Source organism: Terrapene carolina, unplaced genomic scaffold (genome assembly GCF_002925995.2).
Source record: "Terrapene carolina triunguis isolate 2854851 unplaced genomic scaffold, T_m_triunguis-2.0 Scaffold95, whole genome shotgun sequence".
Classification (NCBI taxonomy): Eukaryota; Metazoa; Chordata; order Testudines; family Emydidae; genus Terrapene; species Terrapene triunguis.
In genome coordinates, this window is record NW_020664446.1 from 33,085,915 (window position 1) to 33,098,594 (window position 12,680).

The following is a 12,680-nucleotide window of genomic DNA, read 5'->3' on the forward strand; positions in this document are numbered from 1 at the left end:
TGATCCCTAAGAAATGTCCTTCAGCAAGATAGCTATTGCTTTTCTAAACTATGTATGTGGGAGGGGGAAATTAGCTGTCCTGTCTGTTGTGGACATTATTATATGTTTACTGTATATGATATGAATATAGAATTAAGGAATGTCAAAATAATTAGATGGCTCGAATGATTTCTCAATGTCCCATCATATTCTAGATAGAGCATTTTGAATATAGAATGATTGGACAGAAACTCTAGTCTTTTGCAAGTTAAGGGATCATACTATTTCAACTGAAATTCCCACGATGACTAAGTGTTTGTGGTTTCAGATATTTCACCTAAGAATTCAAAATTAGAACGTATATTCAAACTTCGTATTCCTGCTAATTCTGAATGTTAAAGTCTGTGTAGTATGCCTGTTGTAGTGTTTCAATAACTAATCATAGAATTTTTTAATATAAATAATCTGGAGAGTATGTGAGATTAATTTTTAAATACAGATTTTGTAAAGATCACAGAACACCTTTCCGACCAAGCCATGAAGACAAACGAACTCTACAAAGAAATCTATCTATACACAGGCACACATAAATACATGTAAAAATCATAAAAGTACTCACATTTTCGCCTCTTAGTCTCCATCTTGTCATATAGATGAATTCCATAGTATGATCCTTCCCCATGATTTCACCATTGCATAGTACATCCAGCTTTAAAAAAATGATGACAGAGTCCAACAGATATGAAATTGTTACTTTTAAATGAAATCATAAGTGAATCTCTTAGCTATTTAATAATCCCACCAAAGACTCTTAGTGCATGGACCATACATTGACTTAAATAAATGTCAATGCAGATGAATGCCCCCTAAAATATTGATTTTATTAATCCTATACAGTCACCTGAGTAAAGAGAAAAACTTTACAGTGTGCCTTGGAAGATGCTCTGAACATTGCAATGCCTTTTAGTCCTAAGGATACACACATGACTATCACACTTTCCTGGTTATTAAAAAATTTAAGAATAACCCAAAAATGCAAATACCATTCTTTATTACTTGAGGACTTAGGGCAGGAGGAGGAAGCAATGTGATGAAGTGAGAGAGTCTGTGAGAAGCATTTCTACAAAAATGGCATTGTGAGGTCTCCTGCTTATTGTCTCTTAGGTCTTCTCTCCACTGAGACTTTTTAGAAATTTTCCTATTGCTGTTTAGCAGAGGAGCTGCTCCATTGGCCAGATTAATATTACTTCCCCACCTCACAGGGGTATTGTGAGGGAAAATATATTAAAGATCATGAGGTGTTCAGATATTATGGTAATGGAGGCCATATAAGTACTTAGACATAGGTTAGTCTATCAGAACTGGGCTGCTTTTCACATTACACAGTAAAAATGAAGGATCACTAATGAAACTGAAGAACGTTTTGGTCAGGTGGTGTCTAGTCACCACTCCTTCTTTCCCAGCAGTTATAGCTATAGGGTTACTTTTGTTATTAACCATATAAAAGGAGGCAAGAAGAGAAAATATACCTGTATATCAAAAAACTGAAAAGATAACTAATACATAAGGATATGATTCTGTTATGGATACTGTGACTTTCTAGGACCTCTATGACTACTTCTGGGGCAGGGCTGGAGCAGCTGTTAGCCCTGGGCTAGCGAAGCAGCTGGCCAGGGTTGGGTCAGCCCCTGTCGCAGGAGCAGCGTCGGGGCTGGAGCAGTGACCCCCGGAACAGCTGACTAGCGGCTAGCTCCGGGGCCACCGGAGCAGCTGGCTTGGGTTGGGTCAGTCCCTGCCGCAAGAGCAGTGGAAGGGCTGGAGCAGCTGCAAGCCCCCGGCAGCACTCTATTTGTCCCTCCCTCCCCAGGGAATTTTTAGTAAAAGACAGGGACAGGTCGCGGGCAACAAACAAAAGTTCACAGAAGCCCGCAACCTGTCCCTGACTTTTACTAAAAATACCTGTGACAGAATCTTAACCTTACTGATAAAACAAAATGATGGTCACTCCAAAACTGAGCAACAAGCAATATTTATATGAAGGTGCCCGGGTAGCAAGTGCAGTTGGTGCTCCATTGGCCCTTCAGTGGGTCTGGCTCATTTCCGGGTTTAGGAAACCTTGTACCAGAGACTGAATACTGCCTTGTACTCACTGACTGAGTTATTTTAAAAAGACTTTGTTTAGCTGAAGCTTAAATTTAATATTTTGCAGTGGGCGGGGGAACTTACCTCATAAGAACTTGGAAGCTTTAATTTTAAACTGAGAAACTTTTTGATGGTTCCCACAGTCACTCGTGTAGAACAGCGGATGAATTTCTTCATTAAACCCTAAAGGAACATATCAGAGAAGGGGTGTTAGATATTTTGAAACAAAGCACCCTCACTTAAATAGCATGTATGCAACTTTTGGTACAAGAATATTTATTAGAGTGGGCATGTTTACTGTTAACTAATTTTACTGTATTGTCTCTTATTTAGTTTTATTATTAATTTATGAAGGATGTATATACATTTCTGGAAGGCATAATTTTTTATTAATCCAAGGTAGGCTGGTGAAATTTACACTGCCACAATTTTCTTGTTCAGTATAGATCCGGTGTTTGGCTGGGTTAGAGCACCCCCAATCTGCTACTGCTTTGCACTGGCTAGTTTGATAGTACCATAGATATTTGGAACAGCTAGCCCATCCTGTTCAATGGGTCTGTATAAAGAATCTACTCTCACTTTAGGTCTCTTCTTGTTCCATATAAATTTAAACAACATCCTTTGTATTCCTGCAAGGGTTTTATCTGGGATAATCACAGAAAGATTTTGAAACAAGAAAGTATCAGGGGGTAGCCATGTTAGTCTGTATCCACAAAAACAACGAGGAGTCCGGTGGCACCTTAAAGATTAACAGATTTATTTGGGCATAAGCTTTTGTGGGTAAAACACCCACTTCTTCAGATGCAACCAGATGCATCTGAAGAAGTGGGTTTTTTACTAACGAAAGCTTATTAGTCTTTAAGGTGCCCAAATAAATCTATTAGTCTTTAAGGTGCCACCGGACTCCTTGTTGTTTTTGAAACAAGAAAGATATTCTTGGCAAAATGGTTATTTTGACTGTGACTATTCTTCCTAACCAACTTGCATACTTCCTCCAGTACTCCACATCTTTTTTCATTTGCTGAAATAGTTGTTTGACATTTAAGTCATAGAGCTCTTCTAGGTTGTCTGAGATTTAAATTCCCAGGTACCTTAATGTTTTCTGGAGCAATGACTTTTCAGAATCTGGCAAATTTACAGCTAGCATTTCGGATTTGACATATTTTACTTCAAATCCAGACACTTTCCCAAAGTCATGGAGTTCTTTAGAAATTAATTTTAGGGAAATATTTGGCTTAGTTAAAAATAATATGACATTACTTGTATTTAAAGATACTTTCTGATAAGTCCCTTCAAGTTTTATTCCTGTGATAGATTCATTGTTCCTTTGTGCAAAAGGCTCCATGCCAGTGAAAAAGTAAAGGAGACAATGGACATCCTTGCCTAGTCCCTCTGTGTAATTCAAACAGTGGTGATTTAACCCCAGTAACGTGCACAGCTGCTTCTGGACTGGTGTAAAAAGCAATTATCCATTTAAGGAACTGGGACTCAGTATCCATAAGGGGCAGGATTTGAAAGAGAAAGTTCCACTCTATTCTATCAAAGGCTTTCTCTACAAGAAGTGATAACAAAAGAAACAAATCTTTACTTGATTCAGCAATCTTTACTTGATTCAGCATGATTCCAAGTACTCTCTGAATATTGTCTGACATTTGTCTCTCCTTAATTAATCAAGTTTAATCTGGATTTATATAAACTGAGAGCATAGAGTTTTGCAATCGGCTAGCTAGTATTTTTGCTAAAATATGTCATGATTCAACAGTGCATAAAGTAAGATCTTTTCCAACTTTAGGGAGAACAACAGTAGCTTCTTTCTTTGTGGAAGTTCCTCCTTTAACAGAAAAGGGCAAAAGGTACCCCTCAAGGGACCCACTAATACCTCCTTAAATACCTTGTAAAATTCAGCTGGAACACCATCAGGTCCTGGAGTTTTATCACTGTTCATGCTTGCTATTGCCTCTAAGATTTCTTCCTCTGTTATTTCTTTAACTAAAGTTGCTTAATCAATTTTATCTTTGGCAAGCCTGCTATTTACAGATATTTCTGAATAGATTCAGAGCTTGGATTATCTGACATACTGAGGTGTTTATAATAAGTAGCAAAAATAGCACATATTTCATTAGGGTGTGTAATTTATCTTTTGCTGATTGTTTTTACTTCCTGGAATAACATGTTGCTGTTGAATCCCTTTAAGCTTTTGAGCCAAAAGATTATACTTTTTATTTCCTTTTTCATAAAACATCTTCTTTGGATACTTACAGGCTTTTTCAGTGGCATCTCTCATCAACATATTCAATTTCCCCTTATATTAGTTAATTGTTGATATTCTTCTTTTGAACCTATTTTTATGACTGTCTTGTAATCTTTTTATCTCCTATTCTAGTTCTATTTTTTTCTTGAGCGCTTTCTTTCTTCAATTGAGAATTCTGCTTATCCAAATGGCCCCCAAATACAGCTTTACCTGTCTCCCAGATAAGCCCTCTTTTTATATTGTCCAGATCATTAATCTGAAAGTATTGAACAATATCCTCTTTAACGGCTGCAACCCGATCTTTGTCTTGGAGAAACAAGCAGTTCATTTTCCCCAAAAAAGTGATCTTTAGGACCTATCCCACCTATCAAATACTACTTTCAGTGGTGCACGATCTGGCCCTGTAATGGTGCCAATTTGTGCAAGTCCTGTCTGCTTCATTAAGGATTTAGACAGAAACAATAAATCTAGCCTACTGTGGGTGTGAATAAAATGTATAGTCTCTTTCCTACGGGTGCAGTTCTCTCCTACAATCCAAGATTGAGTTATTAGCACAGAGAAGTCAATGCTACATCTGTTTTCCCACCCCTCTTGACTTTTTTGTCAGGTCTGTCCCCCTAAAGAATCAGTGTGGAACAGAAGTCTCCTCCAGGTATAATTTCCTCGTCCTAAAGTGCTGCAGAATTTTAAAAATCTTTAAAAAAAAATTGCTTTTAATTGGGAGGCACTGAGCCAACTCTTATTAATAACCCAGCAATGGTGCCCTTCAACAAGCTAAACTGGTCTTTAATATGGAAACATACATGTTCAGCAAATACATGCACACCTCTTTTCTTTTCTTTTCTTTTCTTTGGTTGAAGCAAAAAATATCTGCCTAAACCAATTACTTTTCATGCCCATAATTTGCCCTTCCTGAGAATGTTTCTTGAAGTAGAATAATCTAAGAGCGTGTTTTTTTAAATTCGTCCAGAACGTTTTCCCTTTTAATGACATTATTTAGCCCTTTGACATTCAAAGATGTTATTTAAAAGGAAGAGCCATTGAGAATAACTATTTAGCTTACTGAAAAGCTTGAAATGATTGTGATTTTTTTAGCTGTTTGATGGCATGAATCCTTGTGTGTCTGATGTCTCTGGTTTCTAATTGTGTTGCATTCGTGATAGTTTGCCTGAATATGGCTTGATTTCTGTTTGTAAACTTCCCTAGCTATTTCCTGTAACACTTCCCCTCTGCCTCCCCATTCCTGCTTTTCCCCTAGTTTAAATCCAAAACCAAAATACCACCATAGCATATAAATCACTCCCCAAATAAGTGTTTTGCTGAACTCTAAACCTCGGTACTCTCCCCATGAATACTTGGGCTGCTTCTCTTGTAATTCAAAGATGGTACATTCTCCACCTATGGGACCTTGACCCTCACCCTCAGGGACTGATTATCATCTGCTCACTTAAGTTACATTTGAGTCTAAGGGCTCCTCCCCATTACCTCTCTATCTCCTCCATCCCTAGGATACCCCCCCCCACCCATTCCCTATTGTCCTTTATTTTCTAAAATGCAGCTATCACAAAATTATGCTCATCCCACTTAAAACAAACATCATACTATTTCCCTTCTAACATTAACATAGTTACTTCACAATTGTTCATTCTTGATGACTTCCGGAAGTCCCTTCTGTATAATCTTTAGCTGATTCCTTAGCTACCTGAGTACTCCTGTTCGGGTTCACTTCTGCCACTGACAGTAAATTATCAAGAGGATTTGTCTTTTCTTTTCCTAGCCTCCTTTTCTTGGGTTCACCATCTGCCAAGATTTTTCCAGCATTTTATCCTTGGTTTCTACCTCTGGAGTAGGTGTTCTGATTTTTTTTTCTTGGAGACTCCATCTTCTGAAACCCTGTGCTCTGTTTTATGGGAGGAATTAGTAGGTTCAGGAAGTCGATGGAGGCAGTTTACTTTGATAACCCCTTACATTTCAGGCTTCAGGAAGCCATTTTTGTCCAGCCCTCTGCTGGTCCTCTATTGCATTGCTTTTAACTTTCTTTTAAGGGAAACAACAACATTGACAAAGCAAGTTCTTCCAACATATCAGTATTTTGTACATTTTTTAAAAACATACAGAAATGAAGAAAATATAAAAGGAACATGGGCTAACAGGAAAGGGACACAGTCACATGATAGCTGAACAGATGGAACACTTCTTGAAACACTAAAACCTTTCTCAAATTATCCAGTGAAAACTCTCTAAGGCCCCAATGTTGAGATGTGATCTGTTATTGCAGACCCTAGCGCCTATGTGGTTAACATTTTTTATCCAACCTGCAAAACACAGAGACCTATCTTGGGAGAAAGAGACATTTCTTGCAACATGTGACATATCGAGCTGAGGGAGGGACACAGACACATACACAGTTCTGCTGATCCTGGGTCAGAACAAAGACTTTCCTATTGAGTAAAGGGTTTCAAATATTGAGCATGATTGTTTAAAATACACACCTACTCAGTAAAGCATTCTGTAGTACTTGACTAGGTGAGTAATTTGTATGTACCCTTTTATGATTTTCTCTGTGCAGCAGTTTGACAATTTGACAGTAAAATCGGCAAGGATTCCTAAATAGCTTACTCCCCTTAGGAAGGGCTCAGACATGAGAGAAAGAAAATACCCCTAAGAGCTGGAAGACTGGTAAGCAAGCCTCATCATCTCAATTTTTCAAATAGGGAAAGTGACTTGCCCAAGGTCACAGAACAAGTTAGTGTCAACACCATGTTTATAGCTCAGGAGATCTGGCTCTCAGTTCCTCAGTATTCGAGCAATCCTTGGGTTAAAAATACTAAATACTTTTTTTTGTGAAAGTGATGGGAAGATATTTCAGCTTGTTCCTGTAAGTGGACAAACCACAGCAGAAGAAGATGTAATGTACTGTAACACTATGGTGTACATTTCTATTTGGTATTCCAATTCTCATCCTGCTTTACCACGACATGTGCTAGTCCTATAGATTATTGAAAAAGTTAATCACAAAGGAGTAATTTTATAGGCAGCTAATTGTGAAAATTGCAAGATTCTTTATAATGCTCCAACCAAGAGAGGATTTTGTTATGGTGACAATGGAGATGGTTATAGGTCATGAACACTGCAAAACTCTCTCCCACAGCAGTTTATCTTAAATTGTCAGGAAATAATAAGCAGCACAGATTCTTTCCAACAACTCACTTTTACTATGTTATCCCCTGACTGCCCATTGTTCCGTAAACAATCAAGGCAAATAGCAATCTGTGGGTCACTCCGATGATAATCTTTATCGTCTTGATTTTCATCATCCTCTTCATCTACTTTGGGCTTGTCAGCTTTTGGACTTTCATCTGTAAAATATAAAGATCAGATTATTCAGGTACCATACAATTAAAATGAATGGTTTGCAATGCCTGGGAATGAATTAGTACACTCATACGTACACACAATGATATAGATATGAAATCAAAGATATATTTAAAGCTAAATTCTCCAAAATGCATTAAAATGCTTTGGTTCAATTATTTTAAATCTGGCATGGTTTTCAAAATATGTTCTTTAAAAATATGCTATTGGACTGAATTTCATTCAATGCATTCTTTAAAAACTGCTCAATTTACAATCCCTGAAAATTGAAGTTTACTACCGAAATTGCAATTTTACATGCACACAAAGGATTTCTACTTTACAGACAGTGGTTAGGCAGGTGGTCAGTAGTGATTATGGTAGTTTATTTTTGTGTGTTTACTTCCTGTAATTAATAAAGCTCACATCTCAGAATAAGTCAAATCCCATTTAACTATGCAAAACTAACATGCATTAGCTATCCTGCAGTAAAATCCTAGAGGCGACAAAGCACTGTATTTTTACCATGAAATATACTAGGCAAGATCAACCACATGTGGGGGTACAGTATTGACTTTGCAGTAAAATCTACAGGTGCCCTGTCTCCACTAGGATTTTACAGCTAATGTGTTAAATATCCTGCTGTAAAACCCCCCAATTTTTTTTTGGCAGTGAAGACATAGCCTCCGTAACTGTGTGTGCTTATCACTGTTACCTTTTATCCTCCTTCACCCATTCCCTCCATTTATTTGTTACACCCACTTGTTGCATCTTAATTTACACTGTAAACTTTTCAGGGCATGGAGTGTCTCCTACCATGTACGTTACAGTGTCTAGCACAACAGAGCCCAGTATCTGCGGAAGCGTCCTAAAGGGGGGGGGAGAGGGGCCACCGGTGCTGTCCTCTGCCACCGCCCCCGAGGCACTGCCCCTTCTCCTCAAGCCCCTGCCCTCATGATGCCCCCTCCCCCCAAGGCCCCGTCCCTACTCACTTCTCTGTCCCCTTCTCACCCTCACTTTTTACGGCTGGTAAAAAGTGCATAGCTCTCCCACTTTTAAAAGTGAGGGGGCCACGGACCTCTGACACCCCCCCCTCTCCCGTTCTGGTACCCCTGATAGAGCCCCAATCCTAACAGGGACCTCTGGGTGTTTTTGTAATACAAATAACACTAATCATACAGCAAATTAAAATGGTGTGTTTCTAACTGACTTAGCTTTTAACCAGTTTGGAAGACAACATACAACACACCTATTATATACACCTAATAGTGGCAATCTCAGAGTCTCTCTATTTTATTTAGGAAGTTACTAGCAAAGGCTGTTCACTGCAGGCACAAAACACTAATTCAAGATATCAAGACTAATAAAGTGCTAACATGAGTTACAGAAAAATGAGTAGCTGATAAAAATTGAGAAATAAGAATAGAAGTAGGACAAAAGAACAGTTTAAATAATCTGATCTATCAACTCCGATTCACATGCATGCAAAAACTGGTTTATGAGATAAACAAGTGACTTGAATGGATTACTTTTTGCCTATTCTGATACTCTGTTAAATCAGGTTCTATTATGTTTTTGTATTTCCACCTCAAACTACTCATACATGAATAAAAACAGTTTAAATGTGAAACCGGAGTCAAAATTGTATGGAAAACAATTTCTCATGCCTAAAGTAATTAATAAATGCACACATTTTCAGACATAGTAACTTATTCACCTTGTCCACTTTTGTTACTCCAAATTTTTGGAAAGAAAAGTATCTTACACAAGCCAGAAACAAGATGACTCGATGGCTGAAAGACATCACTAAATCACTGGCACGTTTTCTAGTTGAACAAACCACATTTTTATTTGTCCCTGCAGCTGCTTTTTACAATCTATCAACAGGATATACTGTATCAAACTACCAAGGAAAGTTCTGTGAAATTCCAGGAATTAAACCCCTTTCCTCACACAGGCAAAGTACATTTGATAAGCATTTGTCTGTGGAGAATTATCTGTGCTTCATGGCTTCTGGAGCAAATACAAAACCTTGAATAACTTTAATTTTCAGCAGTTACTAATGCTGAATAATAGAGGAAGCTTCAATTAAGGATCTGGGTTTCCTGTTAAGGCTTTTCCAATACCAGACACTAGGGAATTAGCTAACTTCCAATCAGATAAGGAATCCAGGAACATGTGCAAGAGAAATATCTTTCAGGACACCCTGATAGGAATTCAAACTCCCCTCCCAGACCTTAAGAGCTCTATGCTATTTCCCAGAAAAGTCCTTGCAGCTATTTCAACTATGATCTTGTCTAGGCAACTGTCCAGGCATCTGGTACAAGCAACCTATTAAAGCATGACTTGATGCGATTGAAAAAAATATATCTTTTTTAGACTTGTAATAGTCTTCGAATACTTAGAATCAGTATCCAAGACATTTCTTCAATTCAAAAGAACCAAACCACACATGGCATAAAAATCCTTCACACATTACAGTATTAAGCTGCTGCTGGTACGACAAAGCAACACTAGTGAAATTATTCAGTAAGAAATCCATACACTTAATTTCTTTTCAGAGCAGATTTCTAAGCACTTTCTGGGTGTATAACTTATTCCAAATGCTTCTGTTATGTAAACATGTCTATCCAACCTGTTATCTGGACTCAGAAATGTCTTGCAGATCCAGACTCCCTCAGCCCAAGGTCACCTTTGCACTAACGGAAAGACCCTGTATCTGTGGCTCTATGGAAGCATATTTTGGTAGTTTGAGACCTGCAGTGAACAGACCTCACTACTGATATTAATAAAATTATTATAATGTATTCTTAAAACATTAGGTCATAACAAACTTGCTTGTGCCTTTACTGAATATTAACATATAGTTACAAGCAGATTATAGCCAGGGTACTTGGTGAGTATGACAAACCTGGTTTTAGTTATTTATGTTGGGAGGTTTTCAAGCTAATCAAAGGAATTCCAGGAGGCTTCTGCTTCCTGTCACCTCAGGGACAAGTCCGCAAGTATCAAGGGAGATAACTTATGACTCCTAAGAGTGTTTACAAAAACTTGGAAATGCTGCATTTTTAACTTTATCTTGCTTTAACTTTCTATGCCAATTCCTTTTATGTTATGTTTTGGAAAATGGATGTAAACTTGGTTGTTGTGATTGATACTTTGTATAGAATATTGAACTGGAGTTTTAATTGTAAAAATTGCAACTGTTAAACACAATTTGGTCAAAGGACTTCAAAAAGAAGTAACACTGAAGATCCTTATCAAAGACAAAACCCAGGAGTATAGCGGGCCTCTGTGAGCTCCTCTTTCCAAGAAAAAACCCCTGTAGTAAACCCAAACAAAAGAATACTAGAAATATCCTTATTGAAATGGGTTTCTTTCACAATCACTCTAAAATCTTCATTCTGGAAATTCGAGGAAAAATGCCTTATGGAAAACCTTTATTTCTTAAATGTTCTAAAACGGCATATCTGCAAGTATTCTAAGTGAATGAAAAACATTTAATATGGTTTCCTAATATCATTGCTATGGTAAAATGCTATATGTACCAACCTGAAATTTAATAACCTTGCTAAACTGATTTCTAATCTAAGAAGCCTTTTAAGTATGGAATACTTATATTGATGGGAGATAGATTAATTATTTAATATGTAAGCAACCCCCTCCCCCAACTCAGGAAGACAAGAAGAATCATCTCTCCAAAAATTATGATGAATCAATAAATTCTGTAATGACTATTTAAGCTAGAGACCCTCTTTAAAAGTTATTTAATTTTAAAAAAGACTATAAAATTAAAAATGTTTATATAAAGAATGTTTGGACTTTTTACAAACAGAATTTCATTTCCTGCTGAACCCTAATGAAACTGAAGAAATCTCTGAGGCCAGGTCTACACTACAGACTTAGTTTTGTATAACTACATCACTCAGGGATGTGGATTGTTCACACCAGTAGTTATACTGACCTAACCCCGGTATAGAAAGCGCTATGCCGGTGGGAGAGGTTCGCCCGTCAACACAGCTACCGCCTCTCGCGGAGGTGGATTAACTACGCCAATGGGAGAAACTCTCCCATAGGCATAGGAGTGTCTTCACTTAAGCATTACTGTAGTTCAGCTGTGCCACTGCCGCATTTTAAGTGTAGAACTGCCCTCAGGAAATGGACTGAATAATAATAATAATAAAAAAGAGATAAAACTTTAACTTTAAAAGATTATCTGGGGATAAGAGAACAAAGGCAATTAGAAGTGTGCAGCAAATTCATTAAGCAGACTGCATGCTCAGGAGCTGAAGGTGTGACCAAAACCAGGCATGGAGCCCATGAAAGGATGACTGCAGCCAACTTTGAATCTAAACAAGCCTGAAACAGGTGTATTTTCCTATAATTTCATTAAAATAGAAAGTAGAGTATAAAACTCTTAAGTGATCACCCTTCACTCACACTCTCTGCTACCCTGCTCAAGCACTCCTTCACTCATCCTGTCGATCTCTACAAGCAAGCTGCCACAGACACCTAAGAAGAAAAAGAAGGTAACAACTGTGACAGTCAGGGTGCAGACACCTCCAGGGAGAACAGGGTGTGTCTGAACCCCAGAGAATAAGCTAATGAATCAACTGGTTGTATACAATGTTACTGTGTATAAATATACGCCAAGTAAGGTCTTTTATGAAAGCTTGTAATGTTCTGACCTTGATGGTCATTAGGAGATATGTATGCAGGTTATGGTTATGAATGTACTCATGTATATTTGTAAATATATATATATATATATATATATATATATATATATATGTAGAAAATTGTAATAACTGTGGTGCAACTACAGCATCACCTCAGAACAGAGGATGAAATAATCAGGCAGAGAAGGGCACCTTCCAGGTTAGTTGTTTACATGAAACCAACTTCAAATACCCATCCATCGTCCAGCCAGGAAGATACAATGGTGGATCATTAA

The 12,680-nt window shown here is 37.7% G+C and overlaps 1 protein-coding gene across 3 annotated transcripts in view; it reads right to left on the reverse strand.

The window, feature by feature from the left end:
• PCGF5 (polycomb group ring finger 5) overlaps window positions 1–12,680 on the reverse strand; it is an 83,481-nt gene that overhangs the window by 5,879 nt on the left and 64,922 nt on the right. For all 3 annotated transcript variants that reach the window (XM_029911328.1, XM_024208607.1, XM_024208605.1), the window contains 3 exons: window positions 7,583–7,731; window positions 2,206–2,304; window positions 599–688 (listed from right to left, as the gene is read on the reverse strand). In XM_029911328.1, coding sequence (XP_029767188.1) covers window positions 599–688; window positions 2,206–2,304; window positions 7,583–7,731 — 338 coding nt within the window. The remainder of the gene's footprint in view (window positions 1–598; window positions 689–2,205; window positions 2,305–7,582; window positions 7,732–12,680) is intronic.